The 13480-nt window shown below is 41.7% G+C and overlaps 1 protein-coding gene across 2 annotated transcripts in view; it reads right to left on the bottom strand.

The window, feature by feature from the left end:
- Positions 1-1792: 1792 nt before the first annotated feature.
- ttc8 (tetratricopeptide repeat domain 8) overlaps positions 1793-13480 on the bottom strand; it is a 40701-nt gene continuing 29013 nt past the window's right edge. The window contains exons 7-14 of one of the 2 annotated variants that reach the window (XM_067991881.1): positions 13013-13098; positions 11313-11400; positions 11031-11141; positions 10764-10903; positions 9313-9487; positions 4620-4742; positions 4431-4514; positions 1793-2964 (exon numbers count right to left, since the gene is read on the bottom strand). In XM_067991881.1, coding sequence (XP_067847982.1) covers positions 2848-2964; positions 4431-4514; positions 4620-4742; positions 9313-9487; positions 10764-10903; positions 11031-11141; positions 11313-11400; positions 13013-13098 — 924 coding nt within the window. In that variant the 3' untranslated portion in view covers positions 1793-2847. Of the gene's footprint in view, positions 2965-4430; positions 4515-4619; positions 4743-5106; positions 5429-9000; positions 9063-9312; positions 9488-10763; positions 10904-11030; positions 11142-11312; positions 11401-13012; positions 13099-13480 lie in introns of those variants that run through there. The other variant, XM_067991882.1, reaches the window with a different exon arrangement.

The raw sequence follows: 13480 nt of genomic DNA, 5'->3' as shown, positions 1-13480 counted from the left end.
GTTTGGACCTCTGTTGTTTCTTAAATAAATAAATGACCTGGATGCAGGAAATAATTATTTGCTTCTTAAATGTGCAGTCAAAACCCAAATAGGAAGGGTACTAAAATAGGGGAAGTACAGTTAACAATTTGCATCAGATTTAGATGAGTTATGCAATGTGACAGACAAATTCAAACGAAATTTAATACTGGGATTGGTTGAAGAATCAATTTTTAAAAATGTTGGAATAAATAGCCAGAATAGGGGACAAGGGGAAATGATCCTAACCTATAAGGATAAACGAAAATAGAATTCAAACAAATAGCCTGAATTTAAAAAAAATAGGAAGCAGAGAGCACTTAGTATCAGTTATGGCTCAGTGCCTGAGTCGGGTTGTGGGTTCGAAGTCCCACTCCAGACACATGAGCACATAATATAGGTTGACACTCCAGTGCAGTACTGAAGGAGTGCTGAAATAATACTATGTAAATAATGCTATTTGAATAATGGTGTCCCTGCCAAGATTTAGCCCTCAGTGAACACCAAACAGATTAACTGGTCATTTATTATTTGTGGGATCTTGTTGTGTGCAAATTGGCTGTTGTATTTACCTACATAACAATAACTTCACTTCAAGAGTAATCCATTGGTTGTGAAGCACTTTGGGATGTTCTGGGAACATGAAAGGAGCTATATAAATGCAAATTATTTTTCATATAAAAGAAAGTCTCCACTTGGAGAAGCAAGGATTAATCAGGGATAGTCAACATGGCTTTGTCAAGGGAAGATCATGTCTGACTAATTTGATTGAATTTTTTGAGGGGGTGACTAGGCGTGTGGATGAGGGTAACGCAGTGGATGTGGTATACATGGATTTCAGTAAGGCCTTCGATAAAGTCCCCCACAGGAGACTGGTCAAGAAGGTACGAGCCCATGGAATCCAGGATGCCTTGGCACTTTGGATACAAAACTGGCTTAGTGGCAGAAGGCAGAGGGTGATGGTCGAAGGTTGTTTTTGTGACTGGAAGCCTGTGGCCAGTGGGGTACCACAGGGATCGGTGCTGGGTCCCTTGCTGTTTGTGGTCTACATTAATGACTTGGATATGAATGTAAAAGGTATGATCAGTAAGTTCGCTGATGATACAAAGATTGGTAGGGTGGTAAATAGTGAGGAGGATAGCCTCAGTCTGCAGGACGATATAGATGGGTTGGTCAGATGGGCGGAACAGTGGCAAATGGAATTTAACCCGGAAAAGTGCGAGGTGATGCACTTTGGAGGGACTAACAAGGCAAGGGAATACACAATGAATGGGAGGACCCTAGGCAAGACAGAGGGTCAGAGGGATCTTGGTGTGCAAGTTCACAGATCCCTGAAGGCGGCGGAACAGGTAGATAAGGTGGTAAAGAAGGCATATGGGATACTTGCCTTTATTAGCCGAGGCATAGAATATAAGAGCAAGGAGGTTATGATGGAGCTGTATAAAACACTGGTTAGGCCACAGCTGGAGTACTGTGTGCAGTTCTGGTCGCCACACTACAGGAAGGATGTGATCGCTTTGGAGAGGGTGCAGAGGAGATTCACCAGGATGTTATCAGGGCTGGAGCGCTTCAGCTATGAAGAGAGACTGGGAAGATTGGGTTTGTTTTCCTTGGAGCAGAGGAGGCTGAGGGGGGACATGATTGAGGTGTACAAAATTATGAGGGGCACAGATAGGATGGATACTAAGGAGCTTTTTCCCTTCGTTGAGGGTTCTATAACAAGGGGACATAGATTCAAGGTAAAAGGCGGGAGGTTTAGAGGGGATTTGAGAAAGAACTTTTTCACCCAGAGGGTGGTTGGAGTCTGGAACTCACTGCCTGAAAGGGTTGTGGAGGCAGGAACCCTCACAACATTCAAGAAGCATTTGGATGAGCACTTGAAATGCCATAGCATACAAGGCTACGGACCAAATGCTGGAATATGGGATTAGAGTAGACAGGGCTGATGGCCGGCGCGGACACGATGGGCCGAAGGGCCTCTATCCATGCTGTATGACTCTCTCTATGACTCTAAAGTACTGCAGCAAGAGTTAGCTGCACCAAACACATTTTTTATATTACTTGTGACAGGGGAAAAACAGTTAAAAAGTTAAGTAAAATCCAGCCAAATCTTGTTTTACTATTTTTAATCTGCTGGTTATTGTAGAACTTTCTTTACAATACAGGTTGAAATACTATAACAAAAATATTATATTTTTACTTTGTAGGTTATAGATAGATACTTTATGTGGAATGAAATGTGAATATATAAAAACTAACAAAATAGTTGGTTCCTTTAAGGGAATGACATTGTGTCTAATTTTAAAAATTGTTATTTATCATTGTTGTTTCATGGGTTCTTGTCTTTTCAAAATACTTTTAATTTTAAAATCTACTTTCAGATCAACCCTAATCCAGTTGGCCCCACTACCATTGTGTCTGCAAGTTATTCACTATGACAGATCCATAAGGAGCTTACTACTCTGTCCCTGTAACAGGTAGTATCTGAAAAACAGGGTCAGACTTTTTGAGATTTATTGTACAGTACCACCCATCGAAATTACAAATGCCAGTGCAAAACAGATCAATCTCAGAGGCTGGCTGCACTCTGGCATTGATTCACGTGTACACTGAGTGAACTCAGGATAGTTTGAGCAGCTCCATTTAATCTAGCCTCAGAATTTTCATACACAGATAATGACACTGGATCTCAGTATATCTGAGGTAGAAAGATAAAATCACTAAATTAACAACTGTACTGCCACAACATATGATAACTAAATTATGTAACACCCCTCCTTTAACAACACAGAATACGCCCATCCCAAGATCATTGAGTAATGGTAACAGTTAAAGCATGGCAAAGTGTTGTTGCAGTTGTTTGATTAATTGCTGAGTGTCAACATGTTCTGGAAATGCAGTTGCTGATTTCTGTGCAGCTATATAACTGCTCTGAAGGTCTCCAACCTGGAAGAGACATACAGTTGTAGGTGTAATGTAGATCATCTATCAAGGTACCACACACTGCAAATTTGTAAGGTAGGAAGCAACAAATATTCTGGTCTCATTTAACATTCTATTTTAGTGTTTCATAAGGGTCAACACTGCAATTTTAGATTTTCATCAAGTAACCAGTTTTCAGTGCTCATCATGCAGTCTCCTCTATGTTGGATTGAGCAAATGCAGATTGGGTGACTCTTTACTGAACACTGTTTACAAGTGATTCTGACCTGTGAGCGTTTAGCTTTCATCTGGCTTCTGGCTTTTGTGCTGTAGAGTCTGTTTTCCATGGTCTGACAACAGATTCATGGGCCCCAATTTTAACTCCCCTTGCCTGGCAGAAACCGGGGTGGGGGGGGGGGGCAGCAGTTAAAGCGAGGGGAAGGACTGACCCTTTCCGATCCTGCTGCCTCCCCGACAGGCCCAAATATTAACCTGTTCTTTTGAGCAGGCAAACAGGACACCCACAGGAAGGCAGCAGAGTCTTCTTTAAATATGCAGATCAGGTCCTGATGACATTTAATTTGGTTCTGTATAAGTATTCATTCATTTCTTTAATTCAGTCACTGCCAAATCTTAGAAAAGCAGCATTTCCTATCATTTTTAAAGTTACATATTATTAATTTTGCAAAAGCAAGAATTTACATAATGTATTACTAATAATATTGAATTAACAGGGTATAAGTATTGGTGAAATAAGATCAGATAACAGACAATAAAATCAAAACAAGGCAATTTACAATCCAACAGTTGTTACTGGTCTAAACGCTTTAGAATAAAAGAACATAAGAAAGTATGTAATCAAAAAAGGCTATTTGACCATCTTCAGAGAAGACTACAAGATTGTTTTTTACAATATTCTCCTCTCCTGAAAGTGCTGACTCATGTTTGGATAAGGTTACGGCAGCCCTCTGGCAACTTGCCCACATAGTTGTTTTAACAGGTGAGCCTAAACAGCGAATGTCAGAGGGCTATTTAAACATGAGTTAGCATCATAGCTGAGCCTGACCCAAACCTCATTCAACATCTACACACACGCACCTGCTAATATGGCGGAGGGAACTCTGGCCCTTTTTTTTTCCTCTGTAACTTAGGGGTGCTGTAGCCAACTGCAGTGCTCCTACAATGCACTGGTTGAGATCAGTTAACTGAGCACAGAACAAGAATATAGTTGACTTTTGTTTTAAATGACTTGCATAACTAATTTCAGAGTAGCTAAAGAAATTTGTGGTAATTAGTTCCAAATTTATGAGAATTCAACTGTAGCAGTTGTCAGAAAAGCTGAAATGTTTTCATGATATTCCTATCCAAAATACACAAAAGGACCAACTTTACAAATGTGCACTCCTGGTGGCGAGACTCTCCGCCGGGAGCACAATATTGTAAAATTGGCCATTTAATCTCTACATTAAGTTTTTAAAAATATTGATTACCTTATCTGAAAGTGCAGCAAAGTTATAATGTGGTTCATACATGTGAGGAGCCAATGCTGCAGCCGTCTGTAGAAATCCCCGGGCCTGAAAACATGAATTAAGAATTATATACACGGAATAAATTTGATGATTTGTTTCTAAATTAAATGTGTTTTTTTTCCTACATACATGTTAACTCTGCCTGCTCACCTGCTCATGGTGCCCTTTGCGCATCTCCAGGACTGCTAAATTGTTGTAAGCTTCTGCATGATCATTGTTGTTAGCTAGTGCCAATTTAAAGCACTGGTAGGCCAAATTCATATCTCCTATTCCCTAAAAAATGCAACATGATATCCAGTTACAAATAACACACAGAGTGAGGATCTATATCACCCACAATGAAGACAAATGATCAAAAATGCATACCTTCCCAATATATCACATCATAAACCAACTTGGAATTGCAATTAACTCTAAATAATTCATCATATAGTTAAAAAAGGTGTAGGAGTTCATTATAAATACAACTATAGTCACAACTATGACAACAGAAGGATTTTAAATTCTCATCATTTATCCATATAATCCAAATCCAGTAAGGCAATATAGCCTTGCCATATGACAATGTATTTTAATCAATATAATAATACAAACAAGATTTATCAGATCTACGGGAAATTAATTGCCGGTAGAAATTTGAATATGGAAAGAGGTTACTAAGCATTGAGTGTGTCAATCAGTGGGAACTTCGAAAACAGAAAGACACAATCTCAAGAGTATAGAATATTGTGATTAAAGAGATGTCTCATATGACAGCTTGGCTCAGTTAATAGTGCTCTTGCCTCTGAGTCAGAAGGTAGCGGATTTTTGCCTCACTCCAAACCTTGAGCACATAATCTAGGCTGACTTTCAGTGCAATATTGACGAAGTACTACCTTCAGATGAGATGTTAAACTGAGGCCCTATCTACTTATATACAAACAGAAAATGCTGGAAATACTCAGCAAGTCAGGTAGCATCTATGGAGAAAGAAACAGAGTTAACGTTTCAGGTCGATGACCTTTTGTCAGAACTGTCTACTTGTTCAGGTGATGCTAAAGAACACATGGCACTATTTAAAAAATAGCAGGGAGTTGTCCTGGCTAACATCCTTCCCTCTAATAACATCACCAAAAATAATTGGTTATTCATCTCATTGCTTTTTGTGGGACATTGCTGTCTACAAAATGGTTGCCACAGTCACCTATATAACAGTCCCCTGCACTTCAACACAATTCATTGTGTGTGAAGTGCTTGAGGTGTTTCTGAGAGATGCAATAATGTGTTACATAAACAAAAGTTCTTTTTAGGGTATTTAATTTACAACTTGAAATGAAATAATTCAGCATATTATAAATGTATTATAAGTGGATCTGATTACAAGCTGTTTATGAGTAAATTATATATATATATACACACACACACAAGGCAATATAAAGTAGGATGCAATGTGAACAAGGTAATATAGGTGGTTCTGGGACACATGCTAAAAATATGCTAATTAAACATGAGATTAAATATAAAGTACATATTTCAGAGACAATGGGGGTAATTTTAACATCCCCAGGATGGACGGGAGAGGGGGTTAAATTGTTAAAAATGGGAAACCTGCCCTCAACCTGCCGCGAATGCGCCTACTTCCGGTTTTACCAACGTGGGTTGGGGGACGGCCGAATAACCCAGTTTGGAGAGGTGGGTTGGTAATTATAATATGTTAACAAGGCTTCATGCCTCAGATTTTGTCAGCGATTTGAATTTAACACTTCCAGCACGGGTTCCCCGGGGCTCAGGAAAGCTGGCAGCTAACGGGAAGCGAGAACTGCTGCATCCAGCAGGTAAGTGCTTTTCCAGCACTGCTAATGGGCCAGAAGGAGCAGGAGTGCTTTCCCCCGGCCCTCCAAGCGAAGCTGCTGTGATCTCCCGACCGCCCCCCCACCCCCTGAGCCCCCCCCACCCTCGCCGCGATCCGATCTCTCTCTTTTCCCCCACCCCCTTGCCACGATCTCTCTCTCCCTCCCTCCATCCTCTCCAGTCCTCAACTGCGACCTTGCACATCAGGCTTTCCCACCCGGCAGCCAGTCTGCCTCTCAATCTAGCTAGCTGTCAGGCGGGAAACTGAGTATAAAAATTCTAATCCCTCTGCCTTTCCCGTATTTCCAGGTTTCCCAGATGCTGACAGGTGCTCCCGCTCCCTGTCCGCCTCCCCGTAAAAATCACCCAAGTGATCAACCCTTAGTGCCTTTCTTACAAGAAAAGTTTCCTAACTCTACTACTCCTACAAGATCCCCCCCCAGCGACCTCAGCAAAACTGGTGGAAGACTGCTGATGCTCATGTTGTGGACTCTTGAGATGCTACTGGCCAGTGACTCCTGGGTGCTCGAGCCTGTAAGGGCCCGGCTGCAGATTGCCGCACCTCAGCTGCTGCTGGGGCAATCTGGCCAAGCTGACTTGCTGACACCATGCCGGGTATTGGTTGCAGTGGTGCTGACATCCCAAGAGAGGGCAACACTAACTGCTCCCATAGTGCCACTGCCACTTCCATGCATCTGGCTTATCACTTCCTCATCACTGGCTCATCACTTCTGGCTCATCACTGCCTACATCTGCAGGATAGCAGACTGTAGAAGATGACTGGCTGCTTGAAGACCCAATGTATTTGGTCCACCAACCTGTCCAATGTGGACACCTGTCTTTCCAAGATGGAATCCAGGGCATGCATGGCAGCTGCTGGAGCTTCCACCAAAGCCGCAAAGGCTTGTGCTATTGACTGCTTTTGTGAGGGTCCAGCTGCAGCGTCCCTGGAGGTAGCCACAGTCTCCAAGGTAGACAACAGAGTACTGATGCCATACAAGATGACACCACAAAGGCTGGAAGTTGATTCCTCCATATTTTTAGCCATAGTGCTAAAACTCCTTGGCACGCCTTCTAATATCTGGTATAACTCCTTGTGATAGGAAGCAGTTTTCTTTTCATGGCAGAGCCCCTGAAGTCCTCATCTCTGTCCTGCTCAGCACAGCTGGGAAAGGATCTTGCCCTCACTCTCCTGGGCTGTCCCTGCCACCAGTAGCTGCTGCTGCTCACTCTTGGTGGGTGTTTCACCAGGTGCAGACCCCTCTGGCTCACAATCTAACACATGTGGAGTGCAATGTATGTGCTGGTGCTCAGAGTGGATGGAGCGCATGACAGTGCAAAGTCAGGAAGATTGTCCTCCTCTGCGGTGTCTTCTTCTGCAGGGTCCAGATGTTGATTAGGACCTAGAAGAAAGAGAAAAGGTCCAAGAATTACAATAGCACTCAGTAGCAAGACATTATCTAGCTTGAAGGTAACATTCTTCAGCATGCAGCTTGAAGTTGTGAAGCTTGTGCATGTGCTGACAGCTGGGAAAAAAGCGAGATGGAATGAGAATGGGGAGGTGATGAATGTAAAGCCAAGTGTGTGGAATGTGAAGTGATGAAGGAGTCGTGGGAGAATTTGCTGGTTGTGCAATTGCTAGGATGTGAGAAGAAAATGCTGTTAATGTCTGGTGTGAAGACAGCAAAGGCTGAGGTGTGTGTTTGGAATGAGAAAGAGAGGTGTCGTAGTGTGCCCTTGTATGCTGAAGGATGTGATGGGGGGAGAGAATTGTTGAGAGTGGTGGGGGAAGAGGTGAAAGGAGTGTTGGCAAGTGTTGTGAAGAGAGATGGAGAGATGAGAAGGTGTACTCACCCTTGCTGCTCTTGCAGGATTGTTGAGCCTTGCCCTACACTAAACCCAGGTACTGGGGATGATGCTGATTGCACTGACCGTCTCAGCCACCTCTGTCCAGAGCTGCTGGGTTGTGGCCCTGGTGATACTCCTGCGGATGTTGGGGAACAATATCTCCCTCCTTACCTTGACGTCCTCCCCTACAACCTCCAGCCTTGCGACTCATTTTAGAGATTCCCCACCTTGCAGCAGTTAACAAAATGTAAAAGCAGGGAATGCAACCTTCCTTTAAGAGATGCACTGCTGCTTTAAATAGGTCTTGGGCGTCTGCCAGAAATAGCGCCAGGAAGTGGGTGGGCAGTCCATTTCCAGAAGCGATCAGGTGGACAGTTATTATAAGAAATTATATTGAAATGATGCCTGGGAGTTAGAATCGTTCAGGCCTGATGTTGGCAAGGTCAAGGGGCTGACTTCTCACCCTGCACCCAACCCCCTCCCCGACCGATTCTGACCTTGATTTAAAATTGGGGTTATAATAATTTACTCTATTATTTTATGGTGCCTGAAAATTGACTTAATGATATCCTCAACAAAATCAATTGAACTGCAGGTCAATATTATTATAAGTGCACTTCAGCAGTATGCGTTCAGTCTATTTTTTAAAAAGTTTTTATGCAAAATGATTCAAGAAACCTTCAAGGGCTTGTGCATATAACACTACCGCCAGTAATAATGATTTAAGTGCTGCAGTAAATACATTAATGAGCTGTCATCATGATATATTTTACTTGCAGGATAAAAATAAAAATGCAAACAGAGTTAATCTGAAAAAGAACAAACTATTACTATTTATTATTCGTCAAATTACCATTAAGGTATTCTTAAATAAAAAGAGAAAATGCTGGAAAAGCTCAGCAAGTCAGGCAGCATCTGTGGAGAAAGAAACAGAGTTAACGTTTCAGGTCAAAGACCTTTCGTCAGAATAAGATATTCTTATTCTTGTTTCTCAATTTTGTGGTAACAGTTATATAACCATTCTATTTCCTGGATTAATCAATTTTCTTTTACTTCTGTTTTTCATAGATCTCATTTATCTGAACCATTATAGTTCACAATTATTCTTTTTATCAACTGGTAAGAAAAAAAAGACAATAATTGCTGTAACGAATTCACTACATACCACAGCTACATGGCCGAGGTTGTACCATACATCTGCCACTTCCTCATCATTCACAGCCAGTGAGAGCGCTCTTTCAAACGAGGACAGAGTCATATCATACTGTTGTGCATAAAAGCAGCAGAGTCCTAGATTGTTGAAGAGCTGACAATTATAAACACCCATTTGGAGGAGTCGCCTGTAGAAAAGAAAATCTTTTTCAACATCATTTCAAAAAAATCCTGGATCCATTCTGTAAATTGAAAAGGCTCTATCCATACCAAATAAAAATTGCAACAAGCCCAATATTTTAGATTTTGATACAATACCACATTTAGTGGATCATTATATTGCAATTACAGTATTCATTCTGGATGGTTGTGCAGCTGTACTTTTATTGATTTAGACTTGTCAAGAAAAGAATTTAAGACAATGTTTCATATATCCAAATATTCTGTATTTATTTTCTCCCATTTCTACTTTACGATCTTCCTGGGGAAGGCCACCATTTCCATTTGGTCTGCCTATTCTGTGGCTAGTTGCTAGGAAGTGTGCAAAAGAGCTTGGGAAGACTTCTTTTTTTTCCCATCCTGTGAGCAAACAGCTGATGACCACATCAGGGCCCAATTTGTCATTTTAACATGAGGCCTGAGCAGGGGAGCAGTGGTGGCTTTCCTGCTAGGCCAAACCTGCCAGGAACAAGAGCCAGGGCCAGAGGAGGCCAGGTAAGATAAGTTTTTAAAAAATGACAGTATCCTCATGGACCAGGAGGAGCAAGAGTGCTGCCCCAGGCCCCACAGGAAACCTTGGAAACTCTGCATCGGAAATCCCTCTTCTCCCTGACCAAAATTTCCATCCCAGAGTACCTACCTTGTACCAGGAACCATTCATTTAGGTCCCCAGCGGTAGCCTTCTGCTTCCTGCCGACTGCCCAGCCGTTTTGGTTGGGAAGTCGGCAAATGGCATGTTAATGAGGCCCAGCCGTTAAAATCGGCTCAGCCTACCTGCTCCCGGATGGGCGTGACACTTTGCTGCATTCCCATCCAAGAGTTAAAATCGAGCCCAGTATGAAATCAATGGGATGAAAATCGGGCGGGCTCTACAAGGGGTGGGTGATTTGTTCCACCAGATTACTGCTCAGGCGGTGAAGGTGAAGATTAACCTCCATGTTTCTGATCTCAGCAATGCCACCATGTTGGTGCTGTAGTATTTTGTCCAAATGGCCATTATTCATGCCTGGACAGTGAGTGCTGGTAGGCTATTAGACCATTGTTACCATCAGAGTTAAGCCTAAGCCAAAGTCCATCATCACCCAGTGTCCGGGCATATGCACTTAAAAGCAGGAATCACATAAAGGCAATCAATATAGGAAACCTGACTGATTTCCCCATCGTAACCCTGGTTCTTTTATTAAAATGATTTAGTGGTCACAATCTGAAGCCAATTTTAGTTATTAATACATCTTCTGCTCTCACCTATAGAATCGTAGTGCAATCTCTGGTTGGTCTGAATAAAAATGATTACTCCCAATGCAGGCAATGGCTTCTACATTAGTGTTATCTTGTTTTAAAACGTCCTTGTAATATTCAGTGGTTGATACTAGGTCGTTCATTTCCTGTTGAATTCAAGAACATCAGTTTATTATAAAGTGGCAATATTAGGAAGAAACAACAATCCAGCACGTTTTGGAAAGATTTTCTACATTTTTAACACAGAATAGACAAATTATGTGCACTACATACGTCATATATACGAGCTATTCCTGTAAGCAGTGTAACCTCTCCTGGGAAGCGATCCAGTCCTTGCTTGAAAATGCCTAATGCTGTCAATGGCTGGTCTAGACGAATATAGACCTGTTCAAATGAATTGAGAACTATTTAAGCAGGTACAAGAATTTGTATATAACTTCCTTTATTCATTATTTTTTTCAGAATTGGTCCAGTAACAGAAATGGTAACCATACTTTTAAAAACACCTGTATTGAGAAGTCCTGGTTCCCATGTATACACCATACAGCTGCTTACCTTTGCCAGATAAAGGACTGTATCAACCATTTCCTGTTGTTTGAACGCAGACTTAAACTGCTTCTCTGCTTCACGATACAAACCCAATCTTTAGGAATACAGAATCAGATAACATAGTTTTAAAACTGTAGAATGTTTTGTAAGTATGCATTGATGTTTCATGCTTTGCAATACTTTATACCTGTGTTCAAAATGACAATATTTTCATAGAATCTTAGAAAGGTTACAGCACGGAAGGAGGCCATTCAGCCCGTCAAGTCCATGCTGGCTCTATGCAAGAGCAATCCAGCTAGTCCCACTCCCCCACCCTATCCCCATAGCCCTGCAAATTTCTTCCTTTCAAGTACTTATCCAGTTCCCTTTTGAAGGCCATGATTGAATCTGCCTCCACCACCCCCTCGGGCAGTGCATTCCAGATCCTAACCACGCACTGTGTAAAAAAAGTTCTTCCTCATGTCACCTTTGGTTCTTGTGCCAATCACCTTAAATCTATGTCCTCTGGCTCTTGACTCTTCCGCCAATGGGAACAGTTTCTCTCTATCTACTCTGTCTAGGCCCTTCATGATTTTGAACACCTGTCAAATCTCCTCTCGACCTTCCCTGTTCCAAGGAGAATACCCCCAGCTTCTTCAGTCCATCCACGTAACTAAAGTCCCTCATCCCTGGAATCATTCTAGTAAATCTCTTCTGCACCCTCTCTAAGGCTTTCACATCTTTCCTAAAGTGCAATGCCCAGAACTGGACGCAATACGCCAGTTGTGGCTGAACCAGTGTTTTATAAAGGTTCATCATCACTTCCATATTTTTGTACTCTATGGGGGCGATTTTAACCCCCAAGAACGGGTGGGTTGGGGATGGGTGGGAGTTGAAAATAGTTGTTTTTTGGGTCGCGACCGCAACCCAGCTTTATTTCCAGATTTAATGTCGGCGCGGAAAAGTACAGGTTTCCCACTGGGAATGCAAAGTCCGAAAGTAAAAAATTCAACTCCCACTTGCCCCCAACCCACCCGTTCTTGGGGCTAATATCACCCCCTATGTCTCAATTATAAAGCCCCTGATCCCATATGCTTTTTTAACCGCTTTCTATACCTGCCCTGCCACCTTCAATGATTTGTGCACATATACCCCCAGATCTCTCTGTTCCTGTACCACTTTTAGAGTTGTGCCCTCTAGTTTATATTGCCTTTCCTTATTCTTCCTACCGAAATGTATCACTTTGCATTTTTTTGCGTTAAATTTATTCTACCACGTGTCTGCCCATGCCACCAGCCTGTCTATATCCTCTTGAAGTTTATCACTATTCTTCTCACTGTTCACTATCCTTCCAAGTTTTGTGTCATCTGCAAATTTTGAAATTATGCCCTGTACACCCAAGTAAAAGTCATTAATATATATCAAGATATTCTCATATAATAAATAGATGCACTGTAACTAGGAATCAGTGATTACCCCAATACTTACTTTCACTAAGGGATTCAGGGATATGGGGATAGAGCGGGAAAGTGGAGTTGAGGTCGAAGATCAGCCATGATCTTAGTGAATGAAGGAACAGGCTTGAGGGGTCGTATGGCCTACTCCTGCTCCTATTTCTTATGTTCTTGTGTTTTTAACCAATATACAAAACAGTATGAACAACAACAATCACATGGAACGCATTAGTCTTCTCTAATTAAACACAATGTAAATCTAACACCCTTTACCTGTAATAACATTTTCCAATTTGTACCTTCCACCACCAATCTTTAAACCGGGACTGCTCAGTAGCTAGGGCTGCCAAGTCTAAAGCCTGTTAGAAAAAAAAAGTTCAATTCTTATTGAGAAGCTTTATTGAGCTATTATCTGGAATATTTATATTAAAAAAGTTAACTAAGTACTAGTTGATCCCCCATGGCATTGCACACAGGGAGTTAAGACTAAGTGTAGTCTTCAGGTGAAGCAGGGTTAAAGGGCGAGGGAATAACTGAACCAGTTCGCACAGATGTAATGTAGTTCCCATTTTAAAGTCATATATTCGGTCCTTATTTTTATCGAATATTTGATTTGTTACTATTATCTACCTATTTTATATTAAAAATCTTATGTCTGTGCATACTTTGGTCAACTTTTCCGTTATAAGTTCCTATGTCCACGTTTATAGTGGAAAATACCTAAGTAAACTTGCAACACCA

The sequence above is a fragment of the Heptranchias perlo genome, chromosome 10 (genome assembly GCF_035084215.1).
Source record: "Heptranchias perlo isolate sHepPer1 chromosome 10, sHepPer1.hap1, whole genome shotgun sequence".
In the NCBI taxonomy this organism is placed as follows: domain Eukaryota; kingdom Metazoa; phylum Chordata; class Chondrichthyes; order Hexanchiformes; family Hexanchidae; genus Heptranchias; species Heptranchias perlo.
Note: the sequence above shows the minus strand (reverse complement) of the source record. Positions and strands in the feature narration are given on the sequence as shown.